This window comes from Macaca mulatta, chromosome 19 (assembly GCF_049350105.2).
Source record: "Macaca mulatta isolate MMU2019108-1 chromosome 19, T2T-MMU8v2.0, whole genome shotgun sequence".
NCBI classification, from domain to species: Eukaryota; Metazoa; Chordata; class Mammalia; order Primates; family Cercopithecidae; genus Macaca; species Macaca mulatta.
This window is the reverse complement of record NC_133424.1, coordinates 9,237,701-9,255,047: the sequence shown is the minus strand read 5'-3', so window position 1 is coordinate 9,255,047 and position 17,347 is coordinate 9,237,701. Positions and strand designations below refer to the sequence as shown.

The following is a 17,347-nucleotide window of genomic DNA, read 5'->3' as shown; positions in this document are numbered from 1 at the left end:
TGTAGAATTGCCATATGAGTTGGGCACGTAAACTTAGAATTGCCATATGGGCCAGGCATAGTGGCTCATGCCTGTAATCCCAACATTTTGAGAGGCTGAGGTGGGCAGATTGCTTGGGCCCAGGAGTTCAAGACCAGCCTGGCAACATAGTGAAACCCCGCCTCTACAAAAAAATACAAAAATTAGTGAGGCGTCCTGGCATGTGCCTGTAGTTCTAGCTACTTGGGAGGCTGAGGTGGGAGGATGGCTTGAGCCTGGGAGGTGGAGGTTGCAGTGAGCCGAGATCATGCTACTGCACTCCAGCCTGGGTGACAGAGGGAGACCCCGTCTAAAAAAAAAAAAAAAAAAAAAAGGCCAGGCGCGGTGGCTCATGCCTGTAATCCCCGCCCTTTGGGAGGCTGAGGTGGGCAGATCACCTGAGGTCAGGAGTTCGAGACCAGCCTGACCAAGATGGAGGAGCCCTGTCTCCACTAAAAATACAGAATTAGCTGGGCATGGTGGCACGTGCCTGTCATCCCAGCTACTCGGGAGGCTGAGGCAGGAGAATCACTTGAACCCGGGAGGCAGAGGTTGCGGTGAGCCAAGATTGCGCCATTGCACTTCCAGCCTGGGCAACAAAGAGTGAAACTCCGTCTCAAAAAAAAAAAAAGAAAAAAAAGGTAAGTTTTATGTTATGTATATGTTACCATAATAATAAAAGATTTAAGAACAGAGTCTGGCAGAGTGAGCATGATGTGCTTATTAAATCACTGAAATCAGAGTAATTAAACTGGCATTGCTGGCCTCTGACTCTTAAGAGGACATGGAGTACATCAGTCAGTCCCCACCTCAAGCCTAGCAGATAGTGGAGGCTGGAGAAATATTTGTTGATCTTTTGACTGCTTGAAATTCAAGGTGCTAAGGCCAGGCACGGTAGCTCACGCCTATAATCTCAGCACTTTGGGAGGCCGAGGCGGGTAGATCATCTGAGGTTAGGAGTTCGAGACCAGCCTGGCCAACATGGCGAAACTCCATCTCTACTAAAAATACAAAAATAAGCCAGGTGTGGTGGCGCGTGCCTATAATCCCAGCTACTCCAGAAGCTGAGGCAGGAGAATCCCTTGAACCTGGGAGGCTGAGGTTGCCGTGAGCCGAGATCACGCTGCTGCACTCCAGCCTAGGTGACAGAGCAAGACTCTGTCTCAAAACAAACAAACAAACAGGGCCAGGCACGGTGGCTCACGCCTGTAATCCCAGCACTTTGGGAGCCCGAGGCGGGCGGATTACCTGAGGTTGGGAATAAATACAAAAAATTAGCTGGGCATGGTAGCACATGCCTGCAATCTCAGCTACTCAGGAGGCTGAGGCAGGAGAATCGCTTGAACCCACGAGGTGGAGGTTATGGTGAGCCAAGATCGTGCCATTGCACTCCAGCCTGGGTAACAAGAGCAAAACTCGGTCTCAACAAACAAACAAACAAAAACTCAAGGTGCTTTCTTGCTTAGCACCCAATGCCTCTGTCCACCACATGACCCACCCTGCCCAAACCCAGGGGAATCCATGTCCCTGGGGTCTGTTTGAATGGGCCCTGGAGCCCAGGGTGCCTCCCCTCCAATTCTGCCAGTCAGCTCTGTGCCAGGCTGCTCCCTGGGCCTGGAACGCACACCTTGGCTCACTCCAGCTCCCGGGTCTAAACAGCTCCCAGCGGCCTGGAGCTCTGGGAAAAGGTGTCTGCAATCCCCTCTCCCTCCAGGCAGGGCAGCCAGAGTCTAGAATCAAGAGGGAATGGTGCTCTCCTCTCTCATGGGTCCCCAGGGTCTCCAGAGTGTGGGTAGCCTCTTCAGCTAGAGGCTGGAGCTTTTGGACAGCTGCTGGCAGCTCACCCTGGTCCCAAGTTCACTGCGGGGTGAGGCGGAGGGAGACGCTGGATCCTGGGAAGAGGAACTCCGTGCCACACACTTTGCTGCCCCTGGCATTTCCCCACTGGGCCCTCCTCCAGTGTCAGTCTAGGGTGGAGACAGCTGGCATCACCAACATCCACTGGGCAAGTCACCCTCGTCAGGACCCCAGGGAAGGGGCGGCCCTGGCAGGAGAAAGTGATGAATCCTGGCCACTGCCCTTGGCTCCTGTCCCCACCAGGGGGCGCCCGCAGGCCTGGGGTCCTGGGACATGGGAGTTTAAGGTCAAAAACAAGCGGCAGCCTTCCCTCCTTCCCTGGCACAGGGGCAGCTTGGCGAGGGCCCACCCAACCACGCTGGGCCCATGGGGCTTCCACGCTGCCCTTGGCAGGTGCTGGGGTCCTCTCGCTCCGTGTGGGGTGGGCCGGGCAGATTGGGGGGTCCGGCCTGCATTGGGGAACGTGCAGCGAGAGAGGCTTCGGCCCAGGAGCTGGCGCCTGGCGGAAAGAAAGACGACAGAGGCGCAGCGGCAGGTTTCTGTACAGGAAGTCAGATTATACATTTCAATGATGGGCAGGGTGACGGGAACGGGGCAACAGTGCAGGGGCCACAGGGAGAAGAAGAGATCGAGAGCTGGGGTTTGGCGTAAATCTTACAAAGTGTATAAAGAATCTGTGTTTCTCTACATTAACAAAAACCAAAGGCTACAAGAGCGGTTGTATATACAAAACACGGAAATATTGCTTCACTTGCAAACAGGTTCCAGACCAGATGGGGAGACGAGACAGAGGAGGGGGACAGGGAGGGCCGAGAGGGCGGGCGCGCTGCGTGCAGGAGAGGGGAGTGGGGAGAGGAGAGGGGACAGGGGAGGTGGGGACGGGCTTCTCCCTGCATCGATCAACAGGCAGAGGTGGAGAGGCCTGTGCGAGCTGCTGTGCGCTGAGGAGCGGGTGGGCGCTAAGAGCCCGGGGGGTCCGCCTGCCCCGGTCCCCACTGCCTGGTTCTTCGGGCTTTGGCCCAGAGCAGGGTTCTGGGTGGGGACAACGGGCTGGTTGGGCCACCCAGCCACAGAGGGAGGGAGGCAATCGCTCCCTGGAGTCGGCCGAGGAAAAGGGGAGAAGGCGGCGCCGTCCGCCCGTCCTCCTCACCTCTGGCCAGCCCGGTCCATCCTGCCGTCCCCCCCGCAACCCCGCCAAGATGTCGGCGGGGACCCGAGTTTCATGGGTGCAGCAAACCGGGGCTTCTAGCTTTTCCCCGGGCAGGACGGGGGTAGCACTGGCTCCTGTCCTTCCTGGGCCCCGGCCCGGCCGTGCAGAGCTCACTGGGAGGGCTGGAGCGAGCCGGCCACAGAGGGACAGCAGGGAGGGGCCGGAGGACACCGTGGCGGGGGCGGGCGGAGGACGTGCACGCACGCTGGGCGGAGGCGCGGGGGTCACAGGTTCTGGCAGCACTGCAGCTTGTTGGGCTTCTGTCCGTCCGTGGTGGGCGGCACGCTGATGTCCACCACGTTGTTCCCCGGGGACTCGTCGTGGGCAGCGCGGTCTGCAATCTGTTTCTGAGACACGATGCGGTAGATCTCTGCGAAGGGGATACAGGGGGACGTGGGGTGAGCCAGCATGTGCCCTGCCTGCCGAGGGGGACCCCTCCCTGCAGGACTCCAGAACCCCTCTTCAGACCCCCACGGGGGCCCCCATCACATCAGGTAACAAGGACAGGGGCTGCACACCCAGTCAGGGCAGGACCCACATCTGGTCACAGCCAGCCCAGGCCGCTGGCTCCCTAAGATCAGAAGGGCCCTCCTCCCTCAGAGGTAAACTCCCAGAAGCCAAAAGGCTCCAGGTGCCTGAGGCTACCCACCTCCCCGCAGCGCCAAGAGTTAAGGCAGGGCCCGTCCCCAGGAACTGGGGCCAGGGGGTCTCTGTGTCCCAGTGCCAGCAAGGGTAGACCTGGTCTAGCCCTTGCTGGCGCACTGGTTAACAAGCAAAGGTTAGGCGCACTAGTAGAAAAAAAGTCAAACAAACAGGCCACGTGCATTGGCTCACACCTGTAATCCCAGCACTCTGGGAGGCTGAGGCAGGTGGATCACTTGAGCCCAGGAGTTGGAGACCACCAGCCTGGCCACCATGGTGAAATCCCGTCTGTACTGAAAATTACAAAAATGAGCCAAGCCTGTGGCATGCACCTGTAATCCCTGCTACTCGGGAGGCTGAGGCAGGAGAATCGTTTGAACCTGGGAGGTAGAGGTTGCAATAAGCTGAGATTGAGCCACTGCACTCCAGCCTGGGCAAAAGAGCAAGACTCCACCCCGCCCCGTCAGAAAAAAAAAAAAAAGAAAGAAAAAAATCAAAAAACGAACAAAACAAGTGAAGGTTCAGAGGCCGTGTTCCACCCTGCCTGGCTGGTACCCTCCCCACACCCAGCCGGCCCCCAGCCACCTGTGAGGATGTTCTTGAACGCTTCCTCTACGTTGGTGGAATCCAAGGCTGAGGTCTCGATGAAGGACAAGTTGTTCTTTTCTGGAACAAAGAATACTGCCTAGGTGAGTGGGGTGGTGGGGTGACAGGCTCCCACATGCTCTCAGGGACCCCAGCCACCCACCTGGCCCAACCCAGGGCCACTCCTCAGGGAAGGGAGGCCAGGGCTGTGGCCGGGGCTCCAACACTGTGCCTTCCAGACACCTCTCTGGAGCCCGTGTCTCCATCCGCTCACCTGCGAAGGCGCGGGCCTCGTCAGTGGGCACGGCCCGCAGATGGCGCAGGTCACTCTTGTTGCCCACCAGCATGATGACAATGTTGCTGTCTGCGTGGTCCCGAAGCTCCTTCAGCCAGCGCTCCACGTTCTCATAGGTCAGGTGCTTGGCGATGTCATACACCAGCAGGGCGCCCACTGCGCCTCGGTAGTACCTGCGGGATCAGGGGCCCGTGAGCCTCTCTGGAGGACGACTGTGGGCAGTGGCGGCCTCACAGGATAACAGCACATGTCACGCCCAGGGTGGGTCGCCCAGGGCCGAGCCAAGGGGCAGCCATTGTGGCCTCAAGGGAAGGGTGTGTATCTGGAGGCCCCAGCGCTGCTCCCTGGATCCAGCTCTGAAATGGGGGGGCCTGAGGAGGGAGTTTGGGGTCTGGAGATAGAAGATACCATGAGGTCATCAAAAAAAGGGAAGGGGTTGGGCGTGGTGGTTCACGCCTGTAATCCCAGCACTTTGGGAGGCTGAGGTGGGTGGATCACTTGAGGCTGGGAGTTTCAGACCAGCCTGGGCAACATGGTGAAACCCCGTCTCTACTAGAAAAATACAAAAATTAGCTGGGTGTGGTGGCATGTGCCTGTAATCCCAGCTACTCAGGAGGCTGAGGGGGAGGATCACTTGAGCCTGGAAGGTCGAGCTTTCAGTAAGTCAAGATCACGCCACTGCACTCCAGCCAGGGGGACAGAACGAGACCCTTTTCAAAAAAAAAAAAAGTGGGGGATAGGGAGAAGGAAACAGCAGCAGTGCAGAGAAAAGGCCACTGCCTACCATGCTGGGCCAGGCTCAGCCCACTGAGACAGACATCCACTCTCAGCACTTTGGGAGGCTGAGGTGGCTGAGGTGGGAGGATCGCTTGAACCCAGGAGGAGTTCAAGGCTGCAGTGAGCTATGATCACACTACTGCACGCCAACCTGGGCAACAGAGCAAGACTTTGTCTTTAAAAGTAAATAAATAAATAGGCCGGGCGTTGTGGCTCAAGAGGTCAGGAGTTCAAGACCAGCCTGGCCAAGATGGTGAAACCCTGTCTCTACTAAAAATACAAAAATTAGCCAGATGTGGTGGCAGGCACCTGTAATCCCAGCTACTTGGGAGGCTGAGGCAGGAGAATCACTTGAGCCCTGGGGGACGGAGGTTGCAGTGAGCCAAGATCGTGACACTGCACTCCAGCCTGGGTGACAGAGTGAGACTCTATCTCAAAAAAATAAAATCAATCAATAAATAAAATAAAATAAGCCAGGCATGCTGGCATACACCTGTAGCCCCAGCTACTCAGGTGGCTGAGGCAAGAGAATCGCTTGAGCCTGGCAGGTCGAGGGGCAGTGAGCTGCAATTGTGGCACTGCACTCCAGCCTGGGTGACAGAGCAAGACCCTGTCTGTCTCCAAAAAAGAGGTGGCAACAGCCAGGCATGGTGGCTCACACCTGTAATCCCAGCACTTTGGGAGGCTGAGGCGGGCGGATCACCTGAGGTCAGGAGTTTGAGACCAGCTTGACCAATATGGAGAAACCCTGTCTCTACTAAAAATACAAAATTAGCCTGGTGCAGTGGCACGTGCCTATAATTCCAGCTACTCAGGAGGCTGAGGCAGGAGAATCGCTTGAACCCAGGAGGCGGAGGTTGCAGTGAGCTGAGATTGCACCAGTGCACTCCAGCCTGGGCGACAAGAGCGAAACTCCATCTCAAAAAAAAAAAAAAAAAAACAGGAGGTGACAGACCAGATGCACCTGAGGGATGAAGGGGATGGGAGGGAGCGCAGAGGATCTAAACACAATGGTGGTAGGAATGACTGGGGGGCTTGGGAGGGGTCCAGAAAAAGGCAGCTGAGTGGGTCCTGATGGCTGGGAAGCCTTTGCAGGGAAGGAGGGCCAGGCCTGGGTGGGAGGATAGAAGGGGTGTGGGCCCCAGTGAGCAGGGTTGCTGAGGGAGGAGGAAGGCTGGGAAGCTGGCTGGCCAGGGGCAGCGGCAAGGCGGAGTGGCCCGAGCCAAGTCCTCACTGCACTTGGTACCCAGAGAACCCAGAGATACCCTGGCGTGGCCAAGGCTGGACGATGGTCTGCCTGAGGGCCCCACGGCGCATGGCTCAGGTGTTCTTCCAGCCTCACTCCCTGCTCTTGGGAGCACGCTCTCCCCTTCTCCTGCCCAACTCCTACACATCCTTCCAAGCCCACGCGCCGCATGCCCACGCCCCCGAATCTCAGCGTCCCTGCCCAGGCTGCCGACACGCACGCGGAGGTGATGGCGCGGTAGCGCTCCTGGCCGGCGGTGTCCCAGATCTGCGCCTTGATGGTCTTGCCGTCCACCTGGATGCTGCGGGTGGCGAACTCCACGCCGATGGTGCTCTTGCTCTCCAGGTTGAACTCGTTGCGGGTGAAGCGCGACAGCAGGTTGCTCTTGCCCACGCCCGAGTCCCCGATGAGCACCACTGGGCGGGGAGGCGAGGTTCTGTGAGTCCCCATGCTCCACCCACGACCGCCCCCACAACCTTCCTGCCGGTTCCCTGGGTGCTGCACCACCGCAGCTGCCAACGGTGTGGAGGAGTCGGAGATGCCTGGAGCCCGGAGCCTGCAGGCACCGTGCTAAGTGGTGCAGAAGTGAAGGGCGGCTCCTGCCTTCCAGAAACAGCCACTGCGGATAGCACAACGCCCGCCTGTCTCTGGTCCTCAGAGCAGGGCTTTCCCAGCTGGGGCATGGGGACCCAGGCAGCCAGGTAGGCAGAGCAGCTCGAGATCCACCAACCCTGAGTCTCCACCTGCAGCCTGGTGGCTGGGCAGCCAGACACAGCTTGAGAGGGCTCCTGAGCGGGGTGACCTTGGGCAAATCACGTCATCTCTGGACTTTTTCCAAATGTGTGAACAGGGAGGCAGTCACAGGAGGAGGAAGTAAGAGCAGGCATGGCCAGGCATGGTGGCTCCGCCTGTAATCCCAGTGCTTTGAGAGGCCGAGGTGGGTGGATCACTTGAGGTCAGGAGTTCAAGACCAGCCTGGCCAACATGGTGAAATCCACCTCTATAAAAAATACAAAAATTAGCCGGGCACAGTGGCTCACGCCTGAAATCCCAGCACTTTGAAAGGCCGAGGCGGGCGGATCACGAGGTCAGGAGATCGAAACCATCCTGGCTAACATGGTGAAACCTCATCTCTACTAAAAATACAATAAAATTAGCTGGGCATAGTAGCAGGCGCCTGTAGTCCCAGCTACTTGGGAGGCTGAGGCAGGAGAATGGGGTGAACCCAGGAGGCGGAGCTTGCAGTGAGCCAAGATCATGCCACTGCACTCCAGCCTGGGTGACAGAGCGAGACTCCATCTCAAAAAAAAGAAAATTAGCCGGGCGTGGTGGCTACTGTAGCCCCAGTTACTCAGGAGGCTGAGGCAGGAGACTGGCTTTAGCCCTGGAGGTGGAGGTTACAGTGAGCCGAGATCGCATCAGTGCACTCCAGCCTGGGCAACAGAGATTCTGTCTCCCTCCACAAAAAGAGCAGACATTGCACAGGAAGGGACATGAGTGGGCAGCTGTCACGGTTGTTGTGGTTTCTGGTCAGGGCATGGGAAGGGTCACTGCTCCAGGTATGTAAGTGACAGGACATGAGGAGCTACCCCCACCTCAACTCCCACCTCTCCTGGTGCAGCAAACCCACATCCAGCTTCGGCACAGAGGGCTGAGTGGGGAACAGGAATATGACCTGAGGACGCAGCCTGGAGGAAAGAGCCTGCAGCCACCTCCCACCACCCCCGTCCCCAGGGTCAGGTCCCCTGCTGAGCTGCAGGGAGCTCCAGCCAAGGCCAAGTCCTCATTCAAGGGGCAGTCTGCGTGGCAGTCCACGCGTGTGCACAGCTCTTCACAAGGCTCCATCACAGGTATGCATTGTCCCAGGAGGTGGGTGCGCAGCAGAGCAGCTTGGCGAGATGCAAACCCTGGCCCAGAAAGGAGTCAGTGCAGCATGGACAGGAGGGAGATGAGGGTTTGTGGGCAACACCACCCAGGGACAGGGGGCCTGAGCCCAGTCGACACGGGGTGTGCAGCAGGCCTGTCTCATGCTGGCCAAGGGGCATGAGGAACGCGTCCCTGAGCAGAGCAGGTGCCGGCTGGTCAGGCCAGGGGTGAGCCGCCCTGTAAAGCGTTTCCTGTCTCAGCCACGGAAGCACTGTCCCTACGGGCCCAGCCGCCCCAGGCTCTGGGGTGGGGCCTGGGTGGTCTGTCCCCAGACCAGAACATTCCATGCGGGGGAGATCGGTGTGTGTGCGTGCACTTGAATACAGCCAACCAGACGCCCCAGCCAGAAGCCCCGGGGACCCCCAAACGTGGGCCTTGGGCCCTGGCACCTGAAGGTGAGTTGGCTCAGTGGCTTGGTCACCCCTGATCCCAAGCAGTTGGGGGGCATCCACTGAGGATGAGACTTCCCTGTCCGGGCAGAGATGGGCATGGCTGCTCCTCCTGAGCTCGGGGAGGTGCAGGCAGCCAGGCTGAGTCCTGGCTGACACAGAGGTCCACCGGCCCCACCCGGAACCCCTGCCACATTGAGGGAGCAGGCCCTGGAGCTCACCAGGCAGCCCTCCTCTGCCCTTCCCCTGGCCACACTGTGGGGCTGTACCTACACGCTTGGAATTCTCTCCCTAGAAAACATTCTCTCCTGACCCCACTGCCTGCCCCGGGCACTGCCCGATTCTCTCGTCTCCGGACTCCAAACCCGCTGGAAGGTATCGTCTACACTCACTCATTCCACCTCCTGTCCCCCAGTCCTAGAACTCAAACCAAGCATGCTTTCGCCTCCACAGTCAGAGTCAGCCTCAGCCACCCCCACACCCCCGGGCCCATGCAGCAGGCACTCAGCAAGCTCTCCCTCCTTCCCTGCCTTCAGGGGCTCCACACCCCGACTCCCCTCCTCACAGTCACTCCCACTCAGTCTCCCACTCCACTTTCGAACCTCAGGGAGCCTCAGGACAGGCACCTCTGTCCTCACCCAGTCCCCAGGTGACCCCATCCAGGCTCATGGCTGTAAACACCCGCCATGGGCTGGTAACTCCTATATTACCTCTCTCCCTAGAAGCCCAGACTGGCGTGCCCATTGTCTCCTTCCTGTCTCCTCTGGGGCGCCAGTCCCCTCACACCCAGTAGAGCAGAGCTGAGCTCCCACTCACTCCCTAAGCCTGCTCACCCACCCCTCACCTACCCTCCTTATCTTGGTTAACTGGGGCTTGGTCCTACTAGGCACTCATGCCAAAACCTGGAGTCATTCTCGACTCCTTCCTTGCTCTCGCATCTCAGAGTCAATCCTTCAGCACATCCAGAACAGATCCAAGAGAAGGGAGGATGAGGGGTGCATCCCGCCATGTCTCCCTGGGCAATTCCATTCCAGACTCTCAGACCCTGGAAGGTATTGTCTGTGGGGTCCCTGTGTTCACCCTCATCACCAACCAAAAGGCTGGCCTCCTGCAGCAGCCACCAGAGGGCACCCGTGAGTGCTGAGCCGGGGCACCTCTCTCCCCCTGCAAACAAGCCTCCGTGGCTCCCACCTCCCGCAGGGGAAAAGCCCCAATCCTCCCCACTGCCCACAGGCCCTCCCCTCCTCCCTCTCGCCCCCTGGTTCACTCTGCTCCAGCCACACAGGCCTCCATGCTGTTTCCCCAACACGCCAGGTGCGATCCTGCCTCGGGGCCTTTGCACCGGCTGCTCTTTCTGCCAGAAACGCTCTTCTCCAGGCACCAACCTGCTCCCTCCCTTATCCCCTTTGTGTGACCCCTTAAATGCCACTTGGCCAAGAAGGCCCTCCCTGCTATGCTAGTAAAACCCTACTCTCTGAGTTACCCTTTTCCCTGGCCCAGCTCTTCCTCCATCACTCTTGCCACTCTCTCACCTGTCAGGTGGCATTTATTTTTTGCCAGTCTGCCCCAAGGGCAGGAATCAGGTCCTGGCACAGTGCCTGGCACACAATAAACACCCAAGAAAATGTCTGTCAAATGGCCGGGTGCGGTGGCTCACGCCCGTAATCCTAGCACTTTGGGAGGCTGAGGCGGGGGGATCATGAGGTCAGGAGATCGAGACCATCCTGGCTAATATGGTGAAACTCCGTCTCTACTGAAAAATACAAAACATTAGCCGGGCGTGGTGGCGGGCGCCTGTAGTCCCAGCTACTCGGGAGGCTGAGGCAGGAGAATGGCGTGAACCCGGGAGGCGGAGCTTGCAGTGAGGTGAGATAGCGCCACTGCACTCCAGCCTGGGCGACAGAGCGAGACTCCGTCTCAAAAAAAAAAATAAAGAAAAAAAAAGAGGCCGGGCGCGGTGGCTCACGCCTGTAATCCCAGCACTTTGGGAGGCCGAGGTGGGCGGATCACAAGGTCAGGAGATCGAGACCATGGTGAAACCCCGTCTCTACTAACAATAGAAAAAATTAGCCGGGCGCAGGGGCGGGCGCCTGTAGTCCCAGCTACTCAGGAGGCTGAGGCAGGAGAATGGCGTGAACCCGGGAGGCGGAGCTTGCAGTGAGCCGAGATTGCGCCACTGCACTCCATCCTGGGCGACAGAGCGAGACTCCGTCTCAAAAAAAAAAAAAAAAAAAGAAAAAAAAAGAAAAAAAAAGAAAAAGGAAATGTCTGTCAAATGAACAAACAAAACGCCAAAGAGGCTGGCTGAACCTCCTGGGCCCACCCCCTGCCGCATACCTGGAGGATGCCAGGTCACCACCCTTGGGCCACAGGTGAGGAGGGCAGGATCAGGCCGCCCCCTACAATCCCACCTGGTACCCTCTCTGGTTGGCTGCTTGGAAGGCAAGAATAAAAAGAACACGAAGAATATTTGATGAGTCTGTGCTAACAAAGCTCTTGGTGTGCATTACTTCACAGAAGCCTCATGTAGCCCACTTTTACAGATGAGGAAACTGAGGCTCGGATGGGGAACGGGGTGTGGGACAGAGCAGGATCCTGAAGCCATGCATGTTTGTGGGCTCGCCCCCACCTCCCAACGGTGCCCCCCAAGGGTCTTGTCTGGAGCCACCGCCTGGGAAGTGAGCCAGGCAGGATTTGAACTCAGGTCTTCCGCATCCACAGTCCAAGTTCTTCCTTCCCAACTTACTGCCACACTCGCTGTCCCACCCCAAACCCCAATACGTGGCTCGGGAGTCATGATTCTGCCTTATGGGGTGGGCATTGAGGCTCTGGGCACCCCAGCTCCTACCGCGTGGGGCAGCCTGTCCACCTGGGGCAGCCGGCAAACTCCTACTCATCCTTCAAGACCCCTTGGTTCAGACCTCTCTTCTCCCCAAAGACTGCTGCTTGGACTGGCCTGCAAGACCTAAGACAACAGGGCCAGTATTCTCTCACATCTCCATGGGTGCTCAGCACAGGGCTACCCAGTGGACTTCAGAGAAAGATGGAAAGATGGCCGGGTACAGTGGCTCACACCTGTAATCACAGCACTTGGGGAGGCCGAGGCAGGCGGATCATTTGAGGTCAGGAGTTCAAGACCAACCTGACTAACATGGTAAAACTCCGTCTCTACGAAAAATACAAAAATTAGCCGGGTGTGATGGTGAGCATCTCTAGTCCCAGCTACTTGGGAGGCTGAGGCAGGAGAATCATTTGAACCCGGGAGGCGGAGGTTGCAGTGAGCCAGGATCGTGCCACTGCACTCCAACCTGGGCAACAACAGCGAGACTCCATCTCAAAAAAAAAAAAAGAGAGAAAGACGGCAAGAGGTGGAGTGAATGTGGGTATGTGGTCCAAGGCCTCCGGACCAAACCAGTAGGGATGAGAATGGGCTCCCAGGCCACCGCGGACCAGGCTGGACTCACTGTGAGGACCCCCATCCACACCACCAATCTTAACCTCCTTTCCACGGCAGCTACAGAAACCTGATCAAGGCCAGGGAGGTCTGCTCAGTTCTCACGTCCTCAGGAAACAAGATAGGAAACTCAGGACCTGCCTGGGTATTCCCCTGACACTCTCACTTCCTTCCCAGCCTTGCCCCAGCTGTACCGCCTTGGGGGCTCCTCAGCCTCATCAGTTTTTTGTTTGTTTGTTTGTTGTTGTTTTTTTGAGACAGAATCTCCCTTACCCAGGCTGCAGTGCACTGACGCGATCTCAGCTCACTGTAATCTCTGCCTCCCGGGTTCAAGTGATTCTCTTGCCTCAGCCTCCTGAGTAGTTGGGATTACAGGCATGCACCACCATGCCCAGCTAATTTTTGTATTTTTGGGGTTTTGCCATGTTGGCCAGGCTGGTCTTGAACTACTGACCTCAAGTGATCTGCCCACCTCGGCCTCCCAAAGTGCTGGGATTCCAGGCGTGAGCCACGGCACCTGGTCCCATCAGTTTTGCCCCAGGCTGCCAACACTCAAGCACCTTGGCCAGGCTGGGTCCCCAGTGCTTTGCTTGCCTCAGCTGATCACATTCTCAGGGCTGCCCCAGGGACAGATGTAAATATCATTCTCCCTGAACAGCTGGGAACACTCAATCTGGAGTGACCAAGTCAGAGCAAAGGACAAACGGCCACTGAACAGGTAAATGGCAGGCCAGGTACAGTGGCTCACGCCTGTAATCCCAGCACTTTGGGAGGCCGAGGCAGGTGGATCACTTGAGCTCAGGAGTTCGAGACCAGCCTGACCAACATGGCGAAACCCCGTCTCTACTAAAAATACAAAAATCAGCCCAGCATGGTGGCGGGCACCTGTAGTCTCAGCTACTCAGGAGGCTGAGGCAGGAGAATCGTTTGAGCCAGGGAGGCAGAGGTTGCAGTGAGCTGAGACTAAGCCACTGCATTCCAGCCTGGACGACAAAACAGGTGAATGGCAGAGAGGCTGAGCTGCCCAGCCAGTCCCTGGCACTGGGTGCCCGATGCAGAGGTGGCCAGTGGGGCAGCGGCGGGGCTGGTCCAGGATGCAGGCTGGGAATGAACATGTCATTGTCTAGGACACAAGCAATCTGTTGTCTTGGGGAAATAAAGAGCCCTTGAGGACACAGCTCCCAGCATTTCCACAGAAGTTGGTCGCTTCCCTGGCTGGGAAGCGACCCCCCTACCCCAGACACGCCACTTGGCTGACAGAGCAGGCAAGCCCAGTTGGCAAAAACAAAGAGCTGGCACCTCTGAGAAGTGCTGGGTGCCCTGGCCTGCCCCGTAACAGTGTGGTGGCCCTGGGGGCCCAGACCCTAGTGCTCAGGCAGATGGAGAGGCCCTTCAGGGGAATGGGCCCCAATTCCAGGCAGAGCCTGCTGGAGCCAAGCAGCGCCCCACTCCTCCCCTGAAAGCCAGTCCTAAGCATCCGAGGGGCTGGGGGCCACTCTTGTCTCAGCTCTTCTCTGGGGAGGTGTCCAGAGCTACGGCACTGGAGGGGCCCCTATTCTAAACGGGGAAAATGGTATGCTTGGGTCCCCAAACAGCAACCGGAACAGCAGGCCCACCGTGGGGGTCTGCCCAGGCTTGAGGGCTGGGAGCTGCCTCTGGAGCCTCAGCAGAGAAAGGGAAGCACCAGGCAAGCCCATTCCCTGGGGACAGGAGCCACCCTGTCCTTGGGCAGGGGAGGGGTGGACAAGACCCAGAGGACAGGGCCTGGGGAAGCTGCGGCCCGTTTCCCCCACGACCCATGTCCTCCAGGGCCTCTAGGGTAGGGGAAGGGCTCAGAGAGGGCCTCAGTGGCCCTTGGGGACACAGCTACACCCATGGTGGACCCCACAGTCCCGAGTCCATCAGAAAAGAAATCAGGGGTCCTGCGGCAATTAGTGGCAGGCTATGAAAATGGCCCATGGCTAAAGCAGAAAATGTCAGGAGGATAAATGTGAGGCTCTATAATTAGGTACAAATCAACAGTGTCGTTCCTGGGGGAAGGAAAGAACATTCACAGAGGAAAACAAACAGCACACAGGGCATCACCCGGGGGATCTGCTGGCCTCGGCCGCTGAGGTCAAGGGAGCCAGTGCGTGATGTGGCCACCAAAAAAAAAAAAAAAAAACAAGGCAGAGGCCAGGTGTGGTGGCTCATGCCTGTAATCCCAGCACTTTGGGAGGCCGAGACAGGTGGATCACCTGAGATCAGGAGTTCGAGACCAGCCTGGCCAACATGGTGAAACCCCGTCTCTACTAAGAATACAAAAATTAGCCAGGCATGGTGGTGGGTGCCTGTAATCCCAGCTACTCGGGAGGCTGAGGCAGGAGAATCGTTTGAACCCGGGAGGCGGAGGTGGCAGTGAGCCAAGATTGCGCCACTGCACTCCAGCCTGGGTGACTAGAGTGAAATTCTGTCTCAAAAAAAAAAAAAAAAAAAGAAAAGAAAGAAAGGAAACAGAAAAAGAAAGACAAATATTGAAAAAGAATAGAGGAGGTCTTCTGATGAGGCACAGCTGTGAAGGTGAGACGGCAGATGACCAGTTTGGGAAAGGCTGACCTTGTGCGTTAGATTTTTGCTACCAACTGGCTTGAGAAGGTCAGCAGGGCACCTGCTTAGACTCAGTAAAAGGAGGCCAGTGTGGGGAGGGCAGCAGGGCAGGCCCCCCCCCCCACACTGCCCGCCCGCCTGCCAAATGGCAGCTGCCGCAGGAGCTAGATCAGTGTTTCCAGGAGGCAGTCTCTGCAGACGGGTCCCGGGACCACACAGCCTCTCCGTTGCTCCTGACCCAGTAACTGTTCTGCTGGGAATGTACTTCAAGGAAATAACCCAAAGGGCAAAATCATGACTTGGGCAAACACTCGGAGCTGGGGTCATTTAAAACAGCAAAAGGGCGAAAATAACAAGCAGGGGATAACCACAGAAACCTGGACAGGGCACGTGGGGAGCAACACTCCCTGCCCTGGCAGTGCCACATCTGGGTGGGTGCCCAGCCAGGACCTGAGAGCAGCTGCCTCAGGAAGGGCTGAGTGGAGATGGCACCCGCCCAGCAGAACCCAAAGTTTGGTCCCCCTGTCTCCAGATGGCCCCTTAGAATCCCAGTCCCCAAAACCCTTCCAAAGCTTCCTCCTGCCATGAGGGCGAGACCTGGGGCCTGGCACCTGCCAGCCACAGAGCCTCACCCACCAGTGATATTATCAACCTGTGTGCAGTTGCCAGAGCCCTCAGTGCCGCAGGACGACTTCAGAGTCTTGCAGAGACACTTCCTCTCCCTCTCCACCGAAGGCTTTCGCCTCACGGACAGCTCAGGTGGGGAGACCTCTGCCCATTCCCCACAACCACAAGACGCTGGATGAGACCAGACGCAAGGCCCAGCTAGGCCTGGTGCAAGTCACAGAGCACGCTCGGAGGAACGGCTCAGCGAGGCGAGGATACCAACAGCTGATGTGGGACGCAGGCCCTTATAGAGCAGGCTGCAGGGTGAAGGCACCCTGGATCCAGGGGTTAACCCTCAAGGGCTGCCATTGTCAGCCAGGGAGCCCAGCAACCAGGGCAGACGACTAGGCGAAAGTCTAGCTGGGCATAGAAGGCTCAGCTGAGAAACAAGGGACTCCAGCTTCTTCCAGCAGACCGGGCAATGGCTGCCTGATCTGACTAGGCTTTATTTGATGTTCCTAGAGCCCCCTCAGTCTCTCGGGCGGGGAAGACCCTCCAACAGGCTGGCTGGGGCCCCGGCCATCAGTGCGCACGTTGGAAGAAGGTGGTCTAACAACCCCAAGTCCTAGATGCTGGCCACAAGCCCCTTAAGACACGCTTCCTAAGTGGTAAAGCCCACAGGTGGCCTGCGCTCAATCGGGCTCCAACACTTTATAAACTGTGTCTTTGTCACTCTGGGCTTCAGTTTCCCAATGTGTAAAAAGAGAGGCTGGTTAATATCAACCTCAAAGGGCTGCAGTGAGGATTTAAGTTCGTTTGCGTAAAGTGCTCAGAAAAGTGCAGGTACTGGCTTAGCGCCGTTGAGAGTGCTAAGTGAAGAGATGGAATTCTTGCTGCACACACGGATACCTTTCCACTCAATCCCAGCTCTGCACCCCAATCCAAGACTCCCACCACCACACACCTCACCCCCAGGCCCTCATCTCGGCCCAGCCCCCATTGTCTGCCCCGCCTATCCCGGGCCCCACCCCCAAACATGCTGACCCAATCAGGACTGGCCTCGTGAGCCCCGCCCCCACTTACCAGGCCCAACCCACCTATTCGTCACACCCATCAGCCTTAGCCCGCCTCTAAAACCCCGCCCCCATTCCGAACCACGCTTTCAGCCCAGCCCGGCCCGCCAAATCCTGGGAAGGCTCCACCCCCTCCGGAGGCCCCGCCCTAACGGCCTCTCCCACCGCTCCGGGCCCCACCCCCGCTAGGCCCCAGCCCCGCCCCAGCGCATCCTGGGTCCCCCAGGTCTCTCCGGGCCTCTGGCTCCGCATGGCCGCGAATCCTAGCTCGAAGCTGATGGAGCCCGGTCGGCCCCGGCCTTCCCGGCTGCCTGACCCGCCGGGCCCCAAGCCCCGGGCTCCGGACTGGGCCCAGCGGCCTGAAGCGCGGCCTTGGCCCGTCTGCCCGCCGCCTCGCCGCAACGCCCTAGCCCGTCTGTGCCCCACCGGCCGCACCTTTGAATAGGTAGTCGTACTCGTCGTCCCGGGTCCCCATTGTCCTGGCGCTTCCGGCGGGATCGGCAACTCCGCAGCCCCACCACAAACACTCGACGGGGGCGGAGCCGGCGCCGCGCAGAACGGCCGTTGAATGGCCTATCAGCGGCGGGTGGGGTAGCGACTGGCACCTAGCGGAGCCAATCAGAGATGGAAGTAGTGCTCTGAGGGTGGGCGCCGCTTGGTATCCACCCTCCTCGCCCTCGGTG

The 17,347-nt window shown here is 58.3% G+C and overlaps 2 protein-coding genes across 3 annotated transcripts in view; one reads left to right on the top strand and one right to left on the bottom strand.

Moving 5' to 3' along the window:
* The first annotated feature begins 1,276 nt into the window (after positions 1-1,276).
* The window catches only part of CD320 (CD320 molecule), a 101,863-nt gene continuing 85,792 nt past the window's right edge, over positions 1,277-17,347 (top strand). The window contains exon 1 of the mRNA XM_001099884.5: positions 1,277-2,318. Within this exon, the coding sequence (XP_001099884.4) occupies positions 1,508-2,318 (811 nt within the window). The 5' untranslated portion in view covers positions 1,277-1,507. The remainder of the gene's footprint in view (positions 2,319-17,347) is intronic.
* On the bottom strand, positions 2,408-17,204 carry RAB11B (RAB11B, member RAS oncogene family). Of its 2 annotated transcripts, none has more exon segments than NM_001261484.1 (5): positions 2,408-3,455; positions 4,313-4,393; positions 4,587-4,780; positions 6,851-7,046; positions 17,100-17,204. In NM_001261484.1, coding segments are annotated over 5 exon segments (657 nt in total). In that variant the 5' UTR covers positions 17,140-17,204; the 3' UTR covers positions 2,408-3,309.